The sequence below is a fragment of the Micropterus dolomieu genome, linkage group LG07, assembly GCF_021292245.1.
Source record: "Micropterus dolomieu isolate WLL.071019.BEF.003 ecotype Adirondacks linkage group LG07, ASM2129224v1, whole genome shotgun sequence".
Taxonomy (NCBI): Eukaryota; Metazoa; Chordata; class Actinopteri; order Centrarchiformes; family Centrarchidae; genus Micropterus; species Micropterus dolomieu.
In genome coordinates this window covers 11,107,323-11,128,844 of record NC_060156.1, presented here as the reverse complement: position 1 = coordinate 11,128,844, position 21,522 = coordinate 11,107,323, and the positions used below count along the sequence as shown (strand labels likewise).

Sequence of the window (21,522 nt, the reverse complement as noted above, 5' to 3'; positions counted from 1 at the left end):
TGAAGTATTGTTGTGTTGCTAGCACATTGTTATTGCTCCCGAATCCATTTCAAATCAAACTGAGAAATCTGTTTTGCTCCTTAAAACAGATAATAGACTTTTGGTATAATCTTTTTATCCAAGCTCGACCTTTGAGCAACTCTCAAATCATCATTTTTACTTCAGAATCAAGCGTGCTTTCTGAGCTGTTCGTCTCAAATCCTGCGAGACCAAATTGCTGCAGCTTACTTTTACGGCCTTACATTTACAGTATGGCAGTGTTAGAGTTACTCCACGGATCTCATTGATAACTTCATTGGGTTGTACGGGCCTAACCTCTTGCTACAACTCTCACCTTTTAATCCGATGTGAGCCTGAACACAGCCTGAGATATCCATGCGGGGCTTTTTTGGCAGTCTCGGTTAAAAAGAATGAGTGACAGGGGTTTTGCTGTTAGGAGCCCTATGGCTTTGTAAAGCTTAGACTATAAGTCAATGTCATCCTTCTAACTCAACTCCCAAAACCCTATCTATGGGCTACAAATAAAGCCATCCTACAAATTTACTTGCATGTTTTATTTTGCCTGATTAAAAAAGATACGTAGACAGTCTGTTTTAAAAGAGGGGAAAGGAGAGAGAGGGGGAGGACTCATGGGAGGGGGCACAAGTAGAGGCAGACACAGAGGAAATAAGCAAACAAGTGCATGGGCAGACAGAGAGGCAGACAAAGAGATGGATGGGTGAATGGAAGATTGTTGAGGAGAGGAATAGAAAGTTCTGAATGCTACTGCGGCAGGCTGTGCTGACGTGAGGAGTGTTCCCAAACACAGTTAGTAGCGACTGCAGACCCACTGCATTACCATACCCACTCTCACACACACACACACACACACACACATGCAGGCACATACACAGTGGCTAAGGGAGAGCTGAGTAGAATGGCAACACAATCTCCTGTTCTGGTCCTGAAGAGGTCACTGTGTGCTCACTGTGTTAGTGTGTGTGTGTGTGTGTGTGCGTGCAGGTGTGTGCTTGCTACAGGTTTGTGTGAGGAAGCATTGAGTGGAGTTTTATTTGTTTGTGCATATCTTTGCGTGTTTGTGTAATGGGACCATCCACAGGTGTGTTTAGCCCACATTTGTGGAGCCATGTATGTTTGTGCACCGATGTGCTTTGCGTAATGTGCGAACTTCTCTCTGTGTGTGTTTGTGTGTGTGTGCCTGTTCCCTGCACAGGTCGGTCCTCTCCTCTCCTCCATTCCCCCTTCTTCTCTCTGGTCTGCTCTTCCTCACGGAGCTTAGGTGCGTATCATTGGATCAGTAGCTGCTGCCTGCCACACTGTCCAATCGCATCTAGGGAGAGAGAGAGAGAGAGAGAGAGAGAGAGAGAGAAAGAGAGAGAGAGAGATGGGGGAGGGAGGAGAAAGAAAGGAAGAGAGGGAGATTGATTATTTGAACGTCCTGGGCCTTAGATTCCGTGGAGAAACACTTTCTACAACGAATTTTTTCCTTCCATTTCCACCTTTCTCTGACTGAAAGCTTGAGGGTTGGTTTTTTTCTCTCTCCTTCATTTCTTTTTTGAGTTATTCCCACACAAGAGACGTGCCATCGCCACCATCACCAGCAGCAGAAGCAGCAGCAGCAGAGCAGCAGCGGAGGAATATCTCCCAATATCCCATCCCGGGCACGTCGGATAAGCTGCAGCAGCGAAAACACGAGGCGAATATTGCGGTGGACGGGAACGGGAACATGCTCCCTGTGATTTCACACCTTTCACCCTGTTCCGGGTACAGTATATCCTACATTTTGTCATTTGTTTTTTTTTTTTTTTTACTGCAGCGAAGATGCAGGTTTGCATTGAGTATGTGTGTGTGTGTGTTTTGCCGTAGTCAGCTCCGGTACCGATAGAGATTTATATTCCACCTCACAAGCAAGCATTTCCCCTAGACTTTGCTCGTATTTTTTCTTTTCATTTTTTTCTTCTTCCTTGATCATTTTATTAAGAGCACGACGCAGCTTTTATCTGCTCTGTCTGTATAAAAATATACAAGGGGAGGGTGGCAGGCAGGTTTGCCTTGATAAATGGAGCGTTATTCATCAGCGTGTGTGTGATCACCACTGGAATGTTAACTAGCACCTTGGACAGCCTATACCAATACAATCTAACATGGGAGGGGCGATAGTAGGCTACTGATCATTTTTACACTGTGCATGTTTGCTGCTTTGTGCGCGCGCGCACACACACACACAGAAATTGATGTTCTCTGTGCGCGCGTGTCTGTACGTGTTAATATTCTGCCCTAAGGCCCTGAGAGAGAGATAGCAGTGTCGGCTGGGGAGCAGCTGTACGTGTGTGTGTGTGTGTGTGTGTGTGTGTGTGTGTGTGTGTTTGAGAGAGAGAGAGTATGTAAGCCTGTAGAGAGATCAAGAAAGTGTGTGTGTGTGCAGCTTTGGAGGAGAGAAAAAAACTCTTTGTGTTTGTGTGTGTCTATTAGTGAGAGACATAGAGAAGGGGTGTGAGCATGCATCTGTGGGAGTGAGATAGAGAACAAAGTGTGTGTGTGTGTGTGTGTGTCACAGGATTCCTACCTTATGCTACATGCAGGTCAGGTTAGGGTTTAATTAAGCGTGTGTGACCCCCTCCGTCTTGACCATCATCACCACCACCACACACCCCCTAACCGGGTCTTGTGATCTGTCAAACAGTGTGTGGTGACACACACACACACACACACACACACACACACACACACACACACATATGCCATTCTTGTGCGACACAGCAGTCCTGATGCCGAGTTAACCTGAGTGGACAACAACTTCTCGTTTGCCCTATTTATCTATGGCTCTCCTATCTATTCTATTTTTAACGTGAACAGCAGCGAGATAGTACTGCATGTTTTCTGATGTGATGTGTAAGCTGTGTGTGTGTGTGTGTGTGTGTGTGGCTTTTTATTTATTTATTTTACACTGTGATTATTCTAATGAAGATGAAATTAATCATTCTCTCCTTCTCTTTCCATGTCTCTTGCCTCTCTGTCTCTTTTCCAGGAGGCAGTTTGGGCTTGTTATGGGGGTGACCGGAAGGAGAGAGTGACAGAGGAACAGTGATGCTACTGTTTACATAACGAGAGACTCACACATACACACACACACACATACATACTCACATTCTGAAATCGCCAGTCTAGGACATCCACACTCGCTTAAACACATACATGCACACGCAGACACGTATTCTAGGGACTCACTGACTGAGTCACCACACACTCAGAGGCACAGACTCGCTGACTCACACACAGGACCAAGCACACACACGCACACGCACACACACACACACACACACACGCACACACACACACATACACACACACACACACAAAACACAAGAGGAAAAGGTTGTTTGCAAGAGTGTGTGTTGTGTGTGCTATGGGCCAAGCTGAGCAGCAGCTTTGTGTAAGTGTTGGATACCTCTGAAGGGTCAACACAGCTGTAACCCTCTCCCTCCCCCAGTTCTTTTCCCCACTCATCCCTCATCTCCAAAGCTACCCCTAAATACACCACCATGTCTGGGTTGAGGGTCACGAGAAGTCCCTCCCCCTCGTCTCCGCTCCCATCCTTTTCCTCCCCGTTTGGGTTTCTATTCCGCCTCCTATCCCTCTGCCTCGCCATTTCTCTCTATCCGGCCTCCTCATCTGCGCAGCAGACTGTGCCTGTCATCTCCACGGCTCATGGTCGCATCCGTGGCATCCTGACCCCGCTGCCCTCCGACCTCCTGGGGCCTGTTATCCAGTACCTGGGAGTACCATACGCAAGGCCTCCAACGGGGGATCGGCGCTTCCAGCCTCCCGAGCCTCCTCTACCCTGGCCAGGGATACGAAATGTGACGCAGTTTGCTCCAGTATGCCCGCAGTCGCTGGATGAGAGGAGCATGCTGGGAGATATGATGCCGTCCTGGCTCACGGCTAACCTGGATATAGCGGCGACGTACCTCACTCACCAAAGTGAGGATTGTCTCTACCTCAATATCTACGTGCCCACTGAGGAAGGTGAGTGAATCCAAAGGTGTGTGTGCACAAACTCTCTCAGGGGCAAGTAAGCATGCAGGCTTAGAATTAAGTTTGAGGTTCATTTTGGCCTATGGTCAAAACAGAGTGGCAACAAAGTGACCAGATAGGTGCTTGGGGTGACTGCAACGGCATTTTGGCAAATGATTGGAAGTGTCCATGGAAGTGTCCTGTCAGGGCACAGAGATGCCCTTGTTAAATAAATAAATAAATAATGTTTTTTTAAAAAGTGGATCCCCACAACCAGTTCCCTCCACCCTTCTTGTGCACGCCACTGGTTGAACCAACACTTAATATGCAGACACCTGCGTCAGTCGCCAAGGGGTTTACGCGTTTACTTGTGGAGGAAAGTGGGAAGGACACAGACTCACTCACTCATGCATACATATTGGTTCATACACATGCATGTGACCCTACACACACAGACAAACACACACACACACACACACACACAATGGCGAGCATAAACACTCCCACTGCCTCAATTTATTCACCAGCTGAGAAATGAAGGTAAGGAGATATGAAGCACAGGGAAGCAAGAGAGCCACAGCCGGTTTCTGCTTCTGTATGTATAAACCCACTGAGTGATCAAAGGCTGAGATACATACAAATGGTCCGGTGGACATTCAGTCAGTCAGACACACAGACACACACACACACACACACATACAAACAGTCAATATGGACAACAACAGACAGAACGGAGGCAGAAGGAAAGTGGGTGGATCTGTGTGTACACTCGTGCGCTTCAATGATGTCACCTTGAACACATCTATCTATCTATCTATCTATCTATCTATCTATCTATCTATCTATCTATCTATCTATCTATCTACCGACCTACGCTCTCTGTCTTCCTCAGACATCCATGAGGAGGGAGGTCAGCGGCCGGTGATGGTCTATGTCCATGGGGGCTCGTATACAGAAGGCACCGGTAACATGATGGATGGCAGCGTGCTTGCAAGCTACGGCAACGTCATTGTCATAACCCTCAACTATCGCCTAGGAGTGCTGGGTAAAATAATATATCTTCTATATCTATGTAATTTGATCAACACTTCCTCACAGTAATATAATATATTATAATATAATATAATATAAATTTATATACTTTTAGTATTGGTCTAGCTTTGTGTCCCCAGCCTATTAGCATCACTGTTAATAAATATAATATATATAAAACATAACCCTGGATTGTAATTCCAATCATTTGTCCCTCCTATTGCTTTTTTCTGCAATACAGATACTTATATATTGACAACCAATGAATATACTGATAGATGACTGAGTTTTAGAGTGCCTGTCGAACATATACAGGACTTTATTGGAGAACCCCTAAACATATGCAACTAGGAAGCTAGATACAGTGAAACAATCCACATTTGAAATGTTTTGTATTTGTGCTACAACACCACGCTCCACCCTTTGAGCAATAACAATAACAGTGCAATTACTGCCAAGGTGCTCTGGGTATTCTGATAATGTCACTGCGGTATCAGACACCTACTGTATAGTAATTTACTTTATTTTGGGGGCTAAAGGGCGAGGAATGGATAATAATTGGAAATGCAATGTACACATCTCTGTTGTATTATGTAAGTTGGAAATTCAGCAGTTTTTCCTTTTACAAAAAAATGCAAAAGAGAATGTAGCCCCTGTTAGAAGCTGAAGAAGAGTAGAGGAGGTGGTATAAGATGAAGAGATGCAAGTCTAGTCTTTGACAGTGGTCAATCATTAGATCTGTGCTAAAGATCAGCAATGGATAAACAGAGATCACCCATGTTGGTGTGATTGTTGTGGATTAATGTTTACACGTGTTGTTAGTTTAAATCACACTGTTAAAAACCAAAGTAATGTTTTCATATAAAACCACACCCATTGTTGTTATTTTAATTCAGTTTGAGGGGATGGGACACATATATTTATTACTAAAGAACTATACGTTATTACATTGATGTAATGTACACTTTGTAAATGCTATTCGCTTGAACAAAAATGTTCATACCGTTGGTCCTCACTGTAAATTTTATAGTAATGTTACATTTGCATTATATTCACCTGAATTGAGGATCATTTAAGCCTTAAATGAGCTATAAAATGTGAAAACCATTAGTGAGCTGTTTTCACCCAGAGTGCCTTTTGTTTATTGAGTGAAAACATGTTCAGTATGGGTGTCCCTTGTGGAAATAAACCCCCTGAAGCCATTTTTTCCACTACTAGCATTGACTCAAATCTGATCTTTTTACCGCCACAAGTCTCTGAGTCATTGCTCTCTGAACAGGGAAAATCTGATTCCCTGTGGTTTTTCTAATTTTAGACAGCCATGCAAAGCTCACGGGCTGAATAAATCGAATTTCTTAGAATCCTAGCATTTAGGCTTTTTGTGGCTGTGAGTTTTAAAATTACAAAGCCTGAGCAGGGCCAGGGGAAGGTTAAAGACATACATTGAAGGCATCGCTGGACTACACTGAGGGCATCAGTCTTGAGTAGTTTCTGTGAGCACAGTATGCCTTCATATTGATTAAGTCAGCTGAATATCATTCCATTGGCTGGGTTAAATCATGCCCTCCATCTCATTAGGAGTTGCACGGTATTTAATAATTCATATGAAGAAATTAATTAAAATGTGACAGCAGGTTAATAAAATGTGTATTTTTTGTAATATAAGTTATTTGATTCAGCCTATTCAGCAGTGTTAATCTACTTGATTATGTGGATTTATGTTGCGGAAAGTGACAGATATTTTGTAAAAATAAATGTATTGAATAAGGCCTTTAATAAAATGTATATTGATTAATTGATTGATTGAAATGTACCTACTCTATAAATTATTTAGTGCGCTTATTATGTTTTCTATCTTTTTATGCAGTTTTAGCACATTTTGTACACAACGCATCGTGATAGTGTATGAAAATGGAGTGGAGTTAAATACATGTTAAAAGGTTAAAACATTCAACAAAAAAATATTGATTAGAGTTTATGAGATTTGTACTGTTTTTTTCATTTTTTTTCAAGGCTTTCATTAGATATTGATTTTAAAAGATGCCATACATCTGCATCTACCCGGTGGGTGAAATAACTATTTAATTTTGACCTTGGGGATAAAACTCTTGGCTACAGCTGTATTGAACCAAATAAAGCCAATCCTACATGTTTCTTTTTGTCTTCATCGCCATCCTCTGTGTTTACACCATCTCCGATACGATCATCACCATCATCACCACCACCATCATCATCATCATCACGAGTAGCAGTGTCTTCCCTTGTCTTCTTCCTCCTCCTCCTCATCACTGCCATTATACATTGGATGCATGAGGTGAGCCCATGTATGCGCAGCAGTGTACAATTATGCACAGTTATCTTTTTGCTCATCTTACTGTAATGTGCTGGAATTGGGGCATGTTTCTACGGAAATATAAAGAACATAAATAAATTAAAACATTGACCCAAATCTTACTATGAAAGCACATCATACAGTATATAAAAAGGAATTTTGAAACTGTCATTATGATTGCATTAATGTCCATTTTGCATGACAGTTTTTAAAAAAAAATGTTATTGAACATAAGTGATGATACTTTAACAGCATTGCCTTTCTTGCTCATTATACTTATGTGTTCAGGACCAGTTTGAGGCTCAGAGAAATGAGCTTCTGCAGTAATGAGATATACTGTAGTGGAGTGAGCCATTAGGATCCTTTGTGTTTACCTAACATCGTCAGCAGTAAAGGGAATAAGGGATGGCTGCATTTGCAACTGCATGCGTGTGTAGGTTTATGAGTGTATGTAAGTAGATTCTCACTTACATGAATATGGATGCACCATGGTGATGGTTTGATCTAATTTTCAGGGGATTGTAGGGGAGGCACATCATTTTTAATTCATTTTCTCTTTAAATGTATGATAAACAGGACTCATGCATAATTGATCTTAACAGTGGGGATGCCTTGATGTGAGGATGTCCAACCAATCACCCCCTTGTGTGTTTCTGTGTGTTTGTACATTGTAAGATAGAGAGGTTTTCAAAAAGTCAGCAGGAGAAGCCTCTTTTGATCGACCCATTATCTTTGCATAGTTTGCTCAGATCTCTACATGGAAGTCTTCTGTTCTACCATATGTAATTACAACAGCTCTCTCTCCCTCTGTGCTTGTAGGATTTCTTAGTACAGGTGACCAGGCAGCAAAAGGGAACTATGGCTTGTTAGATCAGATCCAGGCTCTCCGCTGGGTGAAGGAGAACATTGGCGCCTTCGGAGGAGACCCAAACAGGGTTACTGTATTCGGATCCGGGGCCGGAGCTTCCTGCGTCAGCCTCCTCACCTTGTCTCACTACTCAGAGGGTAAGGAAGAATAACACACAAAAACCCTGCTTACCCTGTGTGTTTTCATTGGTTTAAATAACTTGTGCAGCACAAGGAAAGGTTTTTGTACTTTATAATATGCAGAGAGTATAAGCAGAAAGACAGTTGGGCACCTGTAATTGTTGGTAGGCAGGTGGGTTCTGTGAAAGCTACAACATCTAGGGTTATAAAAAGTTTCATGGTCTCCAGAGGATTTTAGGAATACGTTCTACAGTTATTTGTTCAGATTTGTCTCTCAACACAAAGTTTAAAGGCTGTGTCAAAGATCTTTATTCTCTTTACTACCAGGAATAACATTCTGGTGGAGAAAAACATGCTTATAAATAGCTCAAATTCACATTTTCACATGTTGAAGATTTTTCACATGTGAAATGGTGCTCCATATGTGAAATGTGTTTTACATCCACATGTAAAATGTGCTTAACATATGATAAGAGTGCTTTTTTGTAAGGCTAAATAGAAAATACTAAAATACTTACAGTGACCACATTATACAGTAATAATGAATGGAAGTTTTAAATTGTAGAAAAGAACTCCCCACACATTGTTAAAACCCCCAAATTTACAGAAAAAAGGAGGACATGACCTCAGTAGCCTCAGTTGTAGCTATGGCCGTGTCCAGTGGGCCAATACAGTTTACATTTACTGGCATAAATGCCTGAATAAGTCTTTGAATCCTCTGAATAACACAGCCTGCTCATGACTCATATAGCTAAGAGCTGTATTATTTAAAACATTTTAAATGCAGACCCTCACCTACATAAACTTGGTGCTCTAACCATGACCTGTCATCCTTTTGACTAATGCATGTGAGTTCAGTGTTTGTTTGCTGTGGGAATGCTTGTTCTGCATCTGTTAATATGTGCAAATGTATTGTGCAATCTCCCAAGTATGCAATCATATGATTGTGTGCATTCATGCATGCATGTGAGAGTGCATGTGTATCCAAAAGTGTGTGCCACAGTCTCCGTATATGCTTTATACACCCATATATATATATATATATATATGTATATATATAGTCATGTGTGTGTTTCATGTGTATCTCAGACCTGTTCCACAGAGCCATCATCCAGAGTGGCAGCGCTTTAGCCAGTTGGGCTGTCAACTACCAGCCCAGCAAGTACGCCCGGCAGCTTGGCGAGAGGGTGGGCTGCGGCATCGACGACAGCACCCAACTGGTCGCCTGCCTTCAAGGCCGGAGTTACCGCGAACTTGTGGAGCAGAACGTTACACCGGCCAAATATCATACAGCCTTTGCCCCTGTGATTGATGGTGATGTTATACCTGATGACCCCCAGATTCTGATGGAGCAGGGAGAGTTTCTGAACTACGACGTGATGCTGGGGGTTAATCAGGGCGAGGGCGTGAAGTTTGTGGAGGGCATCGTGGACTCAGAGGACGGTGTCACGGCTGAGGACTTTGACTTTGCTGTGTCAGACTTTGTGGACAGTTTGTATGGATACCCAGAAGGCCGAGATACACTGAGAGAGAGCATAAGGTGAGTGAGTCTATGAGTGTCTGAATGTATTTTAGGAGTAGTTTTACATTTTGGGTAATTCACTTATTCGCTTTCTTGCTGATGAGAACACTGATTTATGTCACTGATCACTATCATGTCTGTTCAATATAAAGCTGCTGTCAGGAGACGGTTAGCTTAGCTTAGCCTTAAGACTGGAAGAGGGGGGAAACAGCTAGCCAGGCTCTGTCCAAAGGTAACAAAATCTGCCAATTAACAACCCTAAAGATTACTAATTCACATGTCATGTCTTATTTCTTTAAGTGGTCCCATTACCCATTATGTAATATTGAAAGTTTATGGTTTTATGGGTGGTTTTGTGCTGGACTATTTCTTGGCCAGGAGTAGTGACATACTCAAATCTTGTCTCACTGTGTGGTGCCAGTCAACCAGCAAAGACTCACCAAGGAATCGACAGATACTTGCTAGCCATCCTGTTTCCTGACTTTACCTAAACTAGTCCTCAGCTGGCGGTAGCTTCAGATTAAGTGCATAGATGTGAGATATAAATCTTCTCATCTAACCCCTGGCAAGAAAGTGAATAAGCGTGTTTCCCAAAATGTCAAACTAGTCCTTCAAATAAATATGCATTTGCATACTTATGACATTTTATAAATATACATTGTATAAAGTTTAATACCTTGAGGGTGGGCATGCATTTCTAATCTAATAATGATGGAAAATAAACAAAGTGGCTCGGACAACAGCAACACAACATTTTTCCAGCCATTCCAGCCATGATTTGTTTGTCAGTTTATATGTTAAATGAATTTCTGATGGAAATTCACCATACTTTCTAGTCTGCCAAGATACCCTCATGTTGTGAAGTTAGCTAAAAGTAGCAGGGGAGTATTTCTGTCTGGAGCTGGGGTGCTCTGGGAAACCTTCTTGTCCTCTGCATGTTAGCCTCGCAACAGCAACTGCAGTTTGCTAACCTGCTACTTAGCTAACATTAGTTACAATACTTGCTGTGTTGTTGTTCGCTCTACTTCATGGTATTTTTCATGGTACTGGATTTATCAAGAATCACATTAAATTTTTTTTCATACATAACAATAATTGGCTTGTTACTAGATTGGTGGATTAATCGACTTCATCTTAACTGATTAATTGATTAACTAACTGGCTCGTTTGAAATGTACACTCTAAAGGTTCATGTACACAGACTGGGCGGACCGAGACAATGCAGAAACCCGGAGGAAGACTCTCGTAGCGCTGTTCACAGACCACCAATGGGTGGCACCAGCGATCGCCACAGCTGACCTCCACGCTCAGTACGGATCCCCCACCTACTTCTACTCCTTTTACCACCACTGCCAGAGTGACGCCACACCTCCCTGGGCTGACTCTGCCCATGGTGATGAGGTAAGACGATGTCACAATGTTGTATTGCTTTAATAATTTGCAAGAAGCATCACAGGACATAGAAATAAAGAAGAGGAGTTAAGAGATGAAATTTCACAAACTGTAGGTAACTAATCTCTCAAAGATTTTAGAAATATTCAGCAATGAATCAGGAGCTCTCAGTTAAGATTACCATTGAAGTGCTGCTTCATATTGATTTGTTCAAAGTGCTAAATAAGTTGAATACAGCATGATGTTTTTTAAATGTTCATGGTTTTTATTTTACTGCAGGTCTTATTTACCTGTATATTTACTGCTATAATGATTAGAATTTATTACAGGAACATGTTTGATATTTAGTAACAAAGTAGTCTATGTTTTTTTGTATAGTTGTACACTTGCTTTTCATATGTTGAGCAGACTGAATGTGTGCGTGTGTGCATGCATTTGTAGTTGCTATTTGTGGGGGTGGATTTTAGTCCAAACTTGAAGATGAGTGTTGTGACCTAAGTTTAGGTTCACTGCAGTTCCACATAAGGCCGTTTCTGCCTTCCCCAGGATGAGGTTAGAGTTTGACATGATTCAGTTATGGTTTTAGTTCCTGTCAAGAGAATGAATGTGATCTGTTGGCTCCAACAGTAAGCTATCCTAAAGTATGTGTGTGTGTGTGTGTGTGTGTGTAGGTGCCCTACGTGTTCGGCGTGCCCATGGTGGGACCCACTGATCTGTTCAACTGTAACTTCTCCAAGAACGACGTGATGCTGAGCGCTGTAGTCATGACTTACTGGACCAACTTTGCCAAGACTGGGTGAGCTATTGCAGCGTACACTGATGTGAGACGCTGATTTCAGCGCAAAATCCAAAAGTTTTTTTTCATTTTGCCTTACTATACCACTTATAGCAGTAAATCAAGAAAACAAGACAAAACCAAGCTTTAGCATGATTCAGTTCTCTTTATTTCAGCCTTCTTAGGCGCAGAAATCCGTTTCTAATTTCTGCTATTAATATCTAATTCCCACCCACATGTAGAAAATGTCTCATGATAACGAATGAAAGCCAGGCCATTTAATCGCATTTTAAAATGTGTAAAAAAAATGCACAGCTGCCAGTGCAAAATCAGTCATTCTTCATCCTTTTATCTTTGCCTCTGTGCAGAGACAAGGTATTGGCAGCACAGTGTGTTGTTTCTTTAAGTGTGGACAGCTCATTCCTGATTTTGCAGGAACAAACATTCTCCCGGCTCGAAATAAGACAGCCAAGACTCAAGTCTATGGTGTCAGCAGCATAGGGCCTCTCCATTTTAAAGTGCTTGAAAAGTTTAATTTGTTGGACTGATTGATAGCAAACAGGAACATGGGCATGGAGTGTAGTTGTCTGGCAGGGTTCACACAGAGCGAGGACAATCAAAGACGAAGAACAGCGGGGTGAAGATGAACAGGTTTTGATTATTAAGTAGCATTAAGCAAAAACACTTCTTAAAAATGATGTTCATATGCAACTATTTTGCATTTGCTGAATACAATTTGTAGGAAATACGTGCAGAATCAGATCAGCCTAAATCCCTCCCTCTTTTTTTCATCAAGATAAGTAACATTTTTATAGGATAGGAAGAAACAGATAGAAAATTTGGCTTTATTTGGAATAGAAGTTTAAACTAAGTGAAGCTGATATTTAATGATGCATTAGAGGAAAACACTTTTAAGAGCAACAAAAATAATGAGCTCACAGGCAAAGAGTATTTTATTATTTTCCTTCAAAATGTCTCGTACTTGCTGTCTGACGAGAAGACACCACTTTAGATACATTCATGAAAGCAGCACTGCAGACTAATTTTGGCAGAGCGTGCACACAGGTTCTCTGTCATGTCAAAATCTTGACAAAGCTTTTCCTCTTTGGACCTTGGCTGAGAAAGTTAAAGAACCCCTTGCTCTTGAAAAAGTCCTTGAGGAAAGCCAAGGTAATGTCCCAAAAGAAGTATGAAAGATTGCCCCCTGCGTGATAAATATTCTCTTCTCTCTTCTGCATCTTCAGTCTTCAATTTGTGGTCAAAACTGGTGCAGTGAGATAGAGAGCTTATTGAACATGTTAAATCCAAATTAAAATTGTCTGCCAGTAGCTAAAAGCTTCTAGAGATCAAATTTATTAAATTGAAAGTGAAATGATCTGCCAGTAGCTAAGACAACTACAGGTGTTATAGAAAGAATCCACATTAAAACTTTAGAAACCTGACAGTCCACACTGATAAGAGCACCTTTTATCTCTCCACTCTGACATGATATACAAGATAAAAGTAATTGTTAAGGATGGACCCTATTTCTGCAGTGCTCAAAGTGAGTAATTACCAGTAATTAATCCAATCTAGGCTCACTCCACTGAGACCTCTTCAGATTTACAGAGACATCTGCAGTCTAGACCTTGATCTAAATCACCACAGCGCCATGTTATCTCACAACATACAGAAAAGTACAGTACTCTCATATATTTTGGTTGTGGCATTAAAAAACTTTGTGTGCGCTTTAAGGCAATCACATTGCATTAAGTTAGCAGTTTCTAGCCCATAAGTCTGTATTGTCATTACCATCACAGCAGGCTGCAGAGGAAAATTACCAAGGCTTCAGTGTGCACTTCAATTATCAATGTGGAACTTTATCTGAAGAAAGATTTCACTCGGTTGAGAGGGCCTCAGATTGTGATGGAGCTCTGCTACAGCTCAATTTAACGGGGAAGATATGATGCTCCCTGATGTATATTTTGTAAGCCTCTGGGTGGGCGTAGAAATCCTCAGCTTCTGTGTGTGTTTGGGTGCCGGTAGGTCTTCACGCTCTCTGCCTCTCTGTGCCGTTCATATGGGGTTGATTGACAAGCGAGCACATCGCGTGTAACTGGCAAGTCTGTGAAGACGAGCTGCTGTTTCTTTTTGCGTCATTCTTTTGCTGCTGACACAAATAACTCGGTAAATCAGCAAATAAGTGCCTGTCCGGATGTGTCAGAGAAGTGATTTTTCAGGATTTCTTTTTTACTATACCACGCACACATTCATTTCTAATGAAAATATCTGACAGTTTTATGTTTGTTAGAGAGAGAGGAAACATCCACACACACTTGAAACTGCAGAGTATGAAATGTGCTACGGAAATGTTTTATAAGAGGCATATAAAGTGGACAAAAATCGATTCACCTAAATCACCTTTGAGCTTGGTTTACAGGAAATATAAAACTAGTTTTGCAGTTTTAGTTGTTTATTTGTTTTGTTTAGTTGTCTATTACTTTGATATTGATTAGAAAGATGTGTGCCAGCGCTGGTGAAACCGCTGGCCAGCATGAGAGAAACTCGTACTCCTCAGAGGACAGTCGCCAGCTGAGAAAAATGTCTTCAGCAGCTCTGTTAGGAGTGTCTGACATTTGAAAAACTGAGAAGCATGAAATATTGGTATTTACACTTTCGCTGAATGTGTCCATCACACATGGTAGAACAGTGAATCACTGCACTAAAAGCCTCTTTTACAAAAAAAATATAAGCCTTGAATGTATGTGGGTGGAAACTGTGTGTTTTCTTCTGCATTTCATGGTGGTTTATTTAATCCTTGTTGATCATGGAATGTTCTTAGGTGTTTGGTTGCCCTATTATTTTGGTGATTTGATTTCGATTTTCACATTTTCATCTGGAAGATGCTCAGTGCTGCTGAAAGGTACTTCACTTTTGTTTGGTTTCTTTTTTCTCTTTTTTCTGTTATCTTCTTATATGTGATTACAGCTATTTGTAGACAGGTTCAGCGATGAAAAGCAATGCCTAACACAAATCATTAATCCCTCCTTTTTTATCTACAATTCATAAAAAATATATAAATTTACATAACCACCAACCCATCTGGATGTGAATAAATATCTCATTGTGTTTCCCTCTTTCCAGTGACCCAAACCAGCCAGTTCCTCAAGATACCAAGTTCATCCACACTAAACCTAACCGTTTTGAAGAGGTGGCCTGGTCCAAGTACACCCCTAAAGAGCAGCTGTACCTCCACATTGGCCTGAAGCCCCGTGTCAGAGACCACTACCGTGCCACCAAAATCTCCTTCTGGCTCCAGCTGGTCCCTCACTTGCATCATGTCAATGAGCTCCTCCAGTCGGTGTCCTCCTTCACGCATAGTCCGTCTCCACAGGACGACACCCCTTATTCTTACACCAAGCGTCTTGCCAAAGGTTGGCCGCCTAGTAGCACACGCCATCCAGGTTCACAGGCAGGTACTCCTCAGCCACCGGAGTCTGCTTTAGGCCAAGGTGGGGAAGAAAACGGGGTCCGCGTCCCTAATGAGGACTACTCAACTGAACTCTCAGTGACGATTGCGGTGGGAGCGTCACTGTTGTTTCTCAACATCCTCGCGTTCGCGGCTCTGCTATACAAGAAAGACAAGAGGCGTCTGGAGCATCGTCGGCCTCGTCCGCTTCCTCCCCCGAGACGAGACATCACACCTGCAGATGTCGCCGCCCACCTGCAGGGGGAGGGACTGATGTCATTACAGGTGAGCTATGTGTTTTTGTATTTTTATTGCGCATGTGTGTGTATAGTGTGTGCAGTGTCTTTGCACATAGCCAAATCATTTAAAGTGATATTGAAAATAATTATTATTATTGTTAAAAATAAGTTGTGTGTGTGGCTGTCTGAATGAACTCCTTTCTTGCCGGTGGAGAAGCTGCCAGGAGAGCACTTCTGAAAAACATAGCTTGTCATCAGCAGACATTATCAGTGTGAGAATGTGTGTGTTTGTGTGTGTGTATCTGTGAGTTTGTTTTGATGCATGTGCATGTGTGAGCTGTGTCCAATTGCCTGAATTGCTTCCAATTGCCTCCAATTCATCCGCTGACTATTTGGCCACTTCTGTTCCTCTGAAATCTCACATCGTGAGTGCTAAATGTCAGACCTCTTTTATAGCTGACAAATCCTGTTAATTGGCAATTAAACTACCGGAATGCAGTTCAACATTGCAGCTGCTTTTGTAATTGTGTTTTATTTATTTTAAATGTCAGTGCTTTTCACGAATGGTAGATGTGGTATGACAAGCAAAAATTAAGCAAGTCTTGTTGTATTAGCATACATTATTGTCATGCACTGTATTCTTGTGTTAATTATTCTGACTAGGAAGAAACACAAAAGCTTGGCAGACGATGACATTGAAATCAGTCAAGCTCAGACAGACGTGGTTTAGATAATGATGTCAAATAGCAGGGATACAGTTTGAGTTTGATTTGAACTCTGGTTTGTAACTTTGACTTGGTAATGGCCGGACCATATGATTGACTGCCAGATGCTGCTAAATCTGACTGGCGTAAACTCATAACTTACCCCAAGAATTTAGACTCTTAATAAATAATGTCACAAATTTGAATGTGTCATGGTGGTTAAATTATTATTTTTGTTTAGGACAGAAAGGCTTATTGAGAGTATGTTTGGGGATGCGCTTGCTTGAGTGGCAGGTGTCTAAGCCAATGACACTAACTCAGATTGAGTTGTAGCCAGTTTTTGCCCTTCAGGCACAACATGAATTAAAATAGTTTTCATTACATGTAAGGCTGTTTGGTAATTAAGTATTATTATTTATTGATTTTCAGTTGATGATTCAGATGAATTCTTGTAAATGGTACTGTGTACTGTGGAATGCAATTTATTTCACTGAACCTCAGTTGTACTATTTATACATGATCATAAATACATTTGCAATACCATGATATATATTGACTTTAAAAACATTAATAACATTGTGATAGTGATTTCAGCCATGTAGCCCAACGTAATAAGATGGGATTTGATTATAGATAAAATCAATTAGTCGATTGACAGAAAAATAATCTGCAGCTACATTGATAATTGTTTTAATATCTAAGTCAGTTTTTAAGCATTAATGCCAAAACATTCTCTGTTTCCGGCTTTTCAATTGTGAGGATTTGCTGCTTTTCTGTTTTATATCAATCTGTACATTGAATATCTTTGGGATTTGGACTGTTGGTTGGGCAAAATATGCAATTTGAACATGTCACCTTGGGCTGTAGGACATTGTAATGGACATTTTTCACTATTTTCAGACATTTTAATTGACAGTAGTAAGGTAAGGTTTAATTGAGTAATCAAGAGACTTATTGACAGATTAATTAAATGAATATACTCCTTAGTGGCAGCCCTAGATTTAATTATTTGGTGATGAGCCTGATTTTCAGTTTCTTTCCCTTTCTGTCTCTGTATGCCTATTTCTTATATGAGAAAACAATAACTCCTTATTGTTTTCTCATCCACCCATTCACCTATCCTCCCATCCAACCTTTTAGGTGAAGCAGCTGGAGTGTGATGTTGCATCAGCAGACGAGAGGAACAACACTCACCACCATCACACTCTAGACACGCTGGACGCCCTGGACGGCATGGACACCCAGGACATCTACAGCACACTGGACACCGTGCGCCTCACCTGCCCACCCGATTATACCCTCACCTTGCGCCGCTCACCTGATGACGTCCCCCTCATGACCTCTCTGACCCCAGGATCACTGCCTGTGACCCCTGGGTCACACCCTGTTACCCCGGCAACGCCAATGACCCCCATGACGCCCGGCTCAGTGGTGGGGATGAGGATGGGGCATCCGCACCAGGGATACACACACCATAGCCCATATAGTAATACACACTTGCCACACACACACATCTCAGCGCACACACACTCCACCACGCGTGTATAACCGCAGCAAGATAACTGCACATACAGGGACATAATTATAACACACACACACAGCTACTAACGAGCACACACACACCCGTGCGTACACAGACACACACACACACACGCACACACGCACACACGCACACACGCACACACGCACACACACACACACACACACACACACACACACATATAACAAAAGACTTAAATACCTCTACTAATTACCCTGCAGGATTGTTACAGACGGAGTGACAGAAAGACATTTTCAGTAACAGGATGAAAAGACAGACAGCTGTGTGTTGCATGTCTGGGAACTGAAGAAAAACTGGATCCCAGGAGATGCAGTTCTATGCATCATTCGCTCATATCCTGGAACAAGACGAGCCAAGACATCCATCAAATGTCTCCAAACCTGCTTTGGATATTAAATCTTCTGCTTTTTCTATACCTGAGGAGTAAGAGGAGGAGCTCTGTGGCGAAAGGGTCAGTTATGGATCAGTTTACATCTCGTACTGTACCTGTGCTGCACAGTGAAGCAGTGCTGGGACTGAGCAAAGCAGATGCAGATGCAGGGCTGAGCTAAAGAGTACCACACACAGACTGCTGATGTCAACTTGAACAACCTGTGAAATGTGAATGTAGCATTTTTTCCATTAAAAGATCAAAGGCCCTATCTGCCAAGGATCAAACTAAGCTGTGGAGAAAATAACAAATTTCAGCAAGAGATGGATGTAAAGACAGACAGAGAGGAAGAGGGGATTAAAAAAAACAACATTAGTTGATGGAAAAGTTAGTCAGATGGTGTGAAAAAGATTAAGATTTTATTGAGAGGGATTTAACAGCTGCGAGAGCGAGAAAGACAAAGTGAGATAGAGTGAAATGGAAAACACAGGAATGGAAAGTGTGCCAAGAGACAGAAACTAGCTTCAGCAGAAGAAGGGTTGTCAGATTTACTGAAGAATCACTCTAACCAGCTATGTGTTAAACTCTTGTAAATAGAATGGAAAGAAACAGATGATATATTATGATTTATAGCATTTACCTGCTCTTGCATTAAAACATGACTTATTTAACCACATTATTGCTTTCATTTCAGATATTACTATATTATTGTATAGATGTCCTAAAGCAAGGCTGGTTGTCTTTCTATCTCACCCACTGTAGTATGTACACAGTACATTTATTTAAAGGCTATATTTGCTATGCACAGCCATTTCAGTAATTCTTAACTGTGTAAACATCTAGATACTTGTTTAGTAGTTGAAGTATAGGACATTTTTCACACCATCCTGTCTATTTGTTTAACCATTGGGTGATGAGCTAGTACTGTGTAGATAATGCAATATTGGTTTGATGATTGAGCACCAGCCAAAAACCATGACCCTTAACCCTTTGAACCTAACCCCTTCCCGTTCTCCTTTCCCCTTTGCTCCTAAAATTCTTCTAATAGGCCTTTCCCGTAATTCCTAATTAACCCAACCTTAACAGACAGGTGGTGATGATTCAGGGGGTCCCGAGTAACAGCAAGTCCCAAAAGGTCAAGAATGCTTTTTCATATTTGTGTGACCTTTATGTTTCACACCTTACCAGGGGCCCCAGTAATTCTAGAAGCGCCCCTGCTTGAACTACCTAATGCTGACTGAAACCTTCTCCCTCTCAACAGAGATCGAAAACATTTCGCAAACTAAGAATTGTTGAAGCTTAAAATCTCTCCACAGTGTCACCCTGTAGAAAAATGTGGATCTGTCACCCACATTTTAAAAGTCTGGAGTTGGGTTTACTACATGCCACCATGGTGTCAATTGTTTGGAGCCAAATTTGATTAACGAGCTGGAGCCTGGGTGGAGCTGAGGAGGGATGATCACCTCGGCTTTGTGTGATCGTTTGATTGACTTGACATTGATGGCAAACACGCCTCCAAACATGCCGCTTGTTAAGCCTTAATACCATCTTAACGAAGCAATACTGTTTTTCAAATTGCCACTAAGACACACTTTAGAGCAGTGAAATGAATGATCAAACTGACAACCATCCAGTGGAAATAATGATTGACTGGATTTCAGAGAGAAGCTGGAGGTTTTCCTGCTGACTTCACAGTGAGTGCTTGGGGGACGGTCGTGGTTACTGCTATGTGTCATCATAATAAGACTCCCAGCATTTCTAAAATCAATTTCAACGATTCATATTGAGAATTCAATATTCACAATTCAATTATTCATGTGGCAGACATGTGGTACTGTAGTTTTACTAAGATAAAAACCCCAACCTCCCATACCTTAATCCTAACCGCTAACTCAACCAAAGGCCCTAACCCCGTTATTGTAATTTACCTATTTTATCCTCTTTTCCTGCTTTCCTTCCCTGTCTCCTCTACCCCCAACCCCAGCCCCCACCCCTCCCAGCCTCACTTGTGCGACTACATGCAGCTTTGTCACAGTGAGGCCTATTTAACCTCCTCTCATTCTAAGTAACTTCTTCACGAGAGATTTTAGTTAACTGTCAACAGAATACATGAAAAATGAAAGCCGAAAAATGTGTAGATGGCAAGCAAAGAACTTTTACAAAATGATATAAAATTAATGTTAAACAGATGTTTGATTGACTGAATATTTTTTTCATATGGGTTTATTGACTCAGCGGATGGCTGGATTGTGTCAAGCATAAAACATTTCTGCTGCATTTTTGAAAAATAAAATATCAGTATTTTACAATTTATGAGCATTTTAAATGTCTTGTATGTCTCAATTCAGAATATTTAATAGACACATGTTCATAGAAATTTAGAAGGGATGTAGGGAGCTTTGCTAATTACATCCTCTTAATAATATAAAATATGTCCTTACCACAGAGTTTTACAAATGACACACACTACACATAAGAGATTAGCACTGATAGTTACATTGTTAACATTTGGTTTAACTTGGTAAATTGGTTTTGGTTATTGAAAAAATACATTTCCAGCAAAGTAGCAGAATTTATATAGTGATCTTCAAAGAAAGTTTGACATTTTGAGAGTTACTCTTATTATCCCTCTTGCTGAGAGATGTATGAGAATATATCTCTCTCGTGTATGAATGCTAAATATGCCAGGAGACCTTTTGCTTACCTTAGACTGGAAGGGAGAACAGAGCCAAGCTAGATGTTTTCCCCTTCCGGTGCTTCCGGTCTTTATGCTAAGCTAAGCTAATCAGCAGCTGGCTGTAGCTTCATATTTAGCCTACAGACATGTGAGTGGTATCAACTTCTCATCTAACTCTCTGTAAGAAAGAAAGTGAATAAGCGTATTCCCCAAGACAAACTGATTTTTTTTTTTATTTCATAAAAGCAATGTAAAAATAATTCAATATGGATTATCTTTAGCTTCGTTATATAGTACATATGTTGTACAATTACTGAAGTCACCACTGCAGCAAAATAGGGAGATATTACTGTAAATCATCATGGACCAACAACTCCTGCCAGCTGGCCAAGGAGACCCTGTGAGATGTGAAAGAACCAAATTAATGGCTGACTTCCAGACCAGATTGATGTCTCCTACCTTGTGTCCC

At 41.3% G+C, this 21,522-nt stretch overlaps 1 protein-coding gene across 1 annotated transcript; it reads left to right on the top strand.

The window, feature by feature from the left end:
• The first annotated feature begins 1,439 nt into the window (after positions 1-1,439).
• LOC123974274 (neuroligin-4, X-linked-like) lies at positions 1,440-20,687 on the top strand. The gene is made up of 9 exons (XM_046054850.1): positions 1,440-1,764; positions 3,029-4,026; positions 4,907-5,059; positions 8,198-8,383; positions 9,455-9,905; positions 11,075-11,288; positions 11,951-12,075; positions 15,178-15,787; positions 17,586-20,687. The coding sequence occupies exons 2-9, from the start codon at positions 3,543-3,545 to the stop codon at positions 17,991-17,993; spliced, it is 2,631 nt and encodes an 876-aa protein (XP_045910806.1). The 5' UTR covers positions 1,440-1,764; positions 3,029-3,542; the 3' UTR covers positions 17,994-20,687.
• Positions 20,688-21,522: the final 835 nt, after the last annotated feature.